General features: G+C 46.3%; 1 protein-coding gene across 1 annotated transcript in view; it reads left to right on the plus strand.

Annotated features, from left to right (window-relative positions):
• Window positions 1-1,264: 1,264 nt before the first annotated feature.
• LOC149345421 (uncharacterized) overlaps window positions 1,265-5,000 on the plus strand; it is a 4,444-nt gene continuing 708 nt past the window's right edge. The window contains exons 1-5 of the mRNA XM_089546641.1: window positions 1,265-3,122; window positions 3,209-3,355; window positions 3,461-3,634; window positions 3,725-3,922; window positions 4,613-5,000. The exon at window positions 4,613-5,000 is cut by the window's right edge and continues 708 nt beyond it. Coding sequence (XP_089402767.1) covers window positions 1,290-3,122; window positions 3,209-3,355; window positions 3,461-3,634; window positions 3,725-3,922; window positions 4,613-5,000 — 2,740 coding nt within the window. The 5' untranslated portion in view covers window positions 1,265-1,289. The remainder of the gene's footprint in view (window positions 3,123-3,208; window positions 3,356-3,460; window positions 3,635-3,724; window positions 3,923-4,612) is intronic.

Raw genomic sequence — 5,000 nt, forward strand, 5'->3', positions numbered from 1 at the left:
GCTAGGCTAGGCTAGGTTAGGTTAGGTTAGGTTAGGTTAGGTTAGGTTAGGCTAGGCTAGGCTAGGCTAGGTTAGGTTAGGTTAGGTTAGGTTAGGTTAGGCTAGGCTAGGCTAGGCTAGGCTAGGCTAGGCTAGGCTAGGCTAGGCTAGGCTAGGCTAGGCTAGGCTAGGTTAGGTTAGGCTAGGTTAGGCTAGGTTAGGTTAGGTTAGGTTAGGTTAGATTAGGTTAGGCTAGGTTACGTTAGGTTAGGTTAGGCTAGGTTAGGTTAGGTTAGGTTAGTTTAGGTTAGGTTAGGTTAGTTTAGGTTAGGTTAGGTTAGGTTAGGTTAGGCAAGGTTAGGTTAGGTTAGGTTAGGTTAGGGTAGGCTAGGTTAGGTTAGGTTAGGTTAGGTTAGGTTAGGTTAGGTTAGGTTAGGTTAGGTTAGGTTAGGCTAGGCTAGGCTAGGCTAGGCTAGGCTAGGCTAGGCTAGGCTAGGCTAGGCTAGGCTAGGCTAGGCTAGGCTAGGCTAGGCTAGGCTAGGCTAGGCTAGGCCAACGTTTCTAGATAAAGACAGTTGGAAAACTTGCTCCGGGTATGCGGCCCCTTTCTGTCGCCGATGTCATCTTAAAGAGATGCGAGCGCCATCTCTCGGGTGGTGGAAGTACCGCGTTTGTTTTCCCATGGCCTCCGTGACCAGCTCAAGCATCGGTACTTTGACATCGAGCTTGATCTCAGAGGCCACGATTTCTGCGCGAATGATTAACGTTGGCTCGTGCCTCGCATCGTCTGCGCCGGGGGCGGCCGCTTCTAGCCGCGCTCATTTACGAATTGCGATGTCCGCGTGCGCGTCTGGGGTACGTGAGTGCAGGATGCTCGAGGTTAAACGTTTGGCTGTAAATATCGGAAAAAAAGCGGAAGCCCTTCTTTCCGCGGTTTAGAGAAACATGACGTACCGCTTGCCTCCTCCTCGTAGTTTATGTTGATAATATTCCTCGGGTGGGTAATATCGCATCGCATTAAATATTTTTTCCTTGGCTGGTTTTAGCAGTGAAAATAACAGATTTTTTTATAGAGAATGTGATGCTTGCCGCCTCAAAGGTCCCGGCCAGGGATCTTTGCGTCGTCTGCAGCCGCTTGTCGCCGGCAGACGGCACGCGGTGATGCGGCGAATTTCACGTTGTGGCCCGCGGTCTCATGGATCCTGCCGCTTCTGTGTCGATATATAGTTTCTCTTGTGATGTGCATTTCCCACCGAATCCATGCTGCTACCCTATAGCGAAGTAAATGCTGCAAAGCGACACTTTAGAACATGCCGGCGTGTAGTGTACCGGGATGCCGAGCGGGATATGATTCGACAGAGTCAAATTCTCAGAAGCGGCATTTTTTCAAGCCTGCAAATGACCCTAAGGTGCTGAAAGCATGGACAGAAGCAATTCCGCGCAAGAACTTCAAGGTGACGTCCAAAACTTATGTGTGTGACCTCCATTTCCTGCCTGAGGACATCAACTCCTGCTTCCAACACGTCGTTAACGGTCAAACCGTTAGGATTCCTCGAGGTAGGTGGACACTGAAGAAGGGTGCGGTGCCATGTATTTTCACGAACAGACCGGCTCATCTCTCATGCAATACGACAAGGAAGTCACCCGAAGTTACATCAGTGGCTTCCGCCGATGTTTTCGCTTGTCAGAGCAAAAGAGGAGCAGAAGACGGCTTCGACGCTCCGGAGAGCGCCGAACATCTTGAGGTCGCCGCTGACAAACGGACGCTTGAAAATGTACCGTGGTTTTCTGTTCTGCAAAACACACCAACGTTTGAGACATGGTGCGTAAGAGCCTCAGCCGATGATGTTATTATCTACAAGCTGGAGGAGCGTGAAGGTGTTGTAGTAGTAGAGAAAGCTGTAGTTGTGCGAAACAACTTGTCTGTTGATGTCAGTGCACGAGGTGTGCTTGTGCCGGAAAGGAGCTACGTTGAAATTGCATCGAAAATTGCACTTGCAAGCCTGAATGACGTGACGACGTTTCTTCAGTACATTGACTTATTGAATGTTTGCACAGGTTGTGAAAGTGAGCTTTTCCCTAGCATTTCAACCTCAACGACCGCCTTGAAATCTGGTGGTGTATGGCACAGTAAGAAATGCATGGTTCTCTCTGAGCACACCTTGTGTACTCCATGCAAGAAAATGAAAAAAAATTTTGAGGACAGAGTGAAGCGCCTAGCAAGAAAGGGCATGAAGTCTCAACGCAAGGCGCGATGGGCAATCAAGAACCTAAGGAAAAGAGTCATTAGGGCAACTGCTTTTCGTGAAAAAGCGAAAAGGGAACTCGATGCTCTAAAGCACCGGCTCTCGCAGGTGTCACCAAATGTCTTGGAGAATGCACTAGAAAAGATACCTGATGCACAGCGGGAAGCCTTTCGCACAGCATTTCAAGCTGCAAAAGCAAAAACGCCTAAGGGAAGGCGCTATAGGTCAGAATGGCTCGTGACATGCATGCTCTTACGAATTTCAAGTCCGAGAGCGTACAAACTCATGGTAAAGATGAAGCTCCTGCCGCTGCCGACAACCACCCGGCTAAGACAGATCATGCGTGGGATGACCTGTGAGTTCGGGTTTAACAAGGTAGCTCTCGCCAGTGTCGGAGCGTTCATGAAGGACAGATCAGATGTCCAGCGCTGCGGAACATTAATACTGGACGAAATGAAGGTGCGGCAGGCTGTTGCTTTCAACAAGCACACTTATAAGATTGACGGCTTTGTGAATTACGGCGATGGCCACGATTCAACTATAACTGCTGACCACGCACTGGTTCTAATGTTCGTGCCCCTCTTCCACTCCTGGGTTCAGCCCATTGCGTGTTTTGCAACAAAACATGCCGCACCTGGGAAGGTGTTAGCAAGGCTCGTTCTGGAGGCCATTGTAGAACTTAGCAAGCACAATGCTGTTGTTGTTGCCGTTATAAGTGATGGAGCCAGCACGAACAAGGCCATGTGGTCCCAGTTTCGCATATCAGGCAAGCTGCATGTACCGAAGCACAAAGTGGACCATCCGACTGTACCTGGGCAGCACCTGTACTTCCTTTGTGATGTCCCGCACATTATAAAGTGCATCAGGAACCATCTTCTTCGTCATAAGTACGCAATGGTGAGCTAAAGATTCCTTTCAACAAACATATATGTTTTCGAAGAAGTATTTGTTGTCGATCTGCAAGTTTTTGCAAACAATTGCAGATCGGCGAGCACAAGATCAACTATGACCACTACCGGATACTACAGGAGGTTGATGGCAAACAGCAGCTACGCGTCGTGCCTAAACTGACTAGAGAGCATGTCAGCCCTGACAATATGAGAAAAATGAATGTCCGGCTGGCTGTTCAGGTAAGTAAAGGTGCTGAAGTGTGTGCCAAATTTACAGTCGAACTAGAACTCCTTGGCGCGGTTGCGACGCATATTAAAGCACTGTATTCATTGCTTTCTTTATAGTTATTAAGCCGCAGTACTGCAGTCGGGCTAAGGGTCTACCAGCATCTCAAGCAGCCTGGACTGGAAGATTGTGATGGCACTCGGGAGTTTACGCTCATGGTGAACAGTTTGTTTGATGCTTTAAACATAAAACTGCCTCAGTTTGGAATAACAAGCTCCTCGAAGGAAATGGAGGTAAGCACATATAAACGAAACATTTCGCAAATGCGTGCAAATTTTCTATAACATTGTTGACTGTTTTTTTCCTCCTGGTTCACATTCCAGGTCATCCAGAAGTTCCTTGATACACTAAATCTGACGGAAAGGAACCACATTTCTCAAGGAACTGTCATGTTTGCTTCGCAACCTACCACCGAATCGCTTCGTGTTACTCTTTCGTCAGTCCTAGACCTCACGAAAGATCTTTTATCTCAAGGAGCATCTTATGTACTTACCGGAAAGCTGAATCAGGATCCTTTAGAGGTAAGCAGTAAAAACGGCCGGAGCAATTTATTTATTTATTTATTTATTTAGAACATACTGCAGGCCTACAGTAGGCCCAAGCAGGAGGGGCGAATACATAATATATGCAAAAAAGAACAGGTTTAGCAAAATTGAAAAATGTTAAATACAAGTTGTAACACAAAATACAGCAATAAATACAAGGCTCAGATGCAAAATACAAAAAGTAAACGTAGAAATAAATGGCTCTCAAATTAAATGCTGTGAAGAAAACATAGAGTCAAAAGAATCAGCTCTGGTTAAGAGATCTGGCGGACACCTGTTCCACTCCTCAATGGTGCGTGGAAAAAATGAGTATTTAAAGGCGTTAATCCTAGCACTGTAAGGGGTTAATGATTGTGTATGATGATTTCGTGTTTGGCGCGTAGTGTTAGGTTTGAGGAAGGGGTCTGCATTCATAGACAGTTTATGGTTTTTTAGTAAACCATAAACTTCTTCTTCTTTCTTCTTTCTTTTACTAGTGGACTCTCATTAAGTTGAACTTAATTACTTACTTCGAACATGCAGAACACCCGAAAACCATATTGAAAATGGTCCCGTTTATTTAAACTGCATATATTTCGAAAATTTTCAATCTCCTTAGAGTTGGAATGAATCGACTTCATTGTACGTTTCAATTTAAAAAAGAAAGTCATGCATCTTATTTTTCAGAGGTTTTTTGGGCTGACCAGAAGCTACGGAGGTGATGAGGACCATCCCACTTTGACAAGCTTCACTCACATATACAGGCTGTTGAGTTTGTACGCACCGATAAGCGCCTGTGTTGGTAGCAATGTGATAGAAGAACACACATTCGTTCTGGCCACTGTTGAAGAGACGATGAAGGCTGGGAGAAAAGAACGGCTTGCATCACGTGAGCAGCTTCAGAAGACCATTGAGGGGAAGTTATCTGAAATCTGCGCATCCGCACAAGTTAGGGAAAGCGTCGCTCCCGATCACGGATATTACACACCATCAGCCCAGGATTGCGTCATATACTACTTGTGTGGTTACCTCGTAAAATCCTTCCTGAAATATGAGAAGTGTCAGGAGTGCATCA

This window comes from Amblyomma mixtum, chromosome 5, assembly GCF_055824585.1.
Source record: "Amblyomma mixtum isolate Tamu chromosome 5, ASM5582458v1, whole genome shotgun sequence".
NCBI lineage: Eukaryota > Metazoa > Arthropoda > Arachnida > Ixodida > Ixodidae > Amblyomma > Amblyomma mixtum.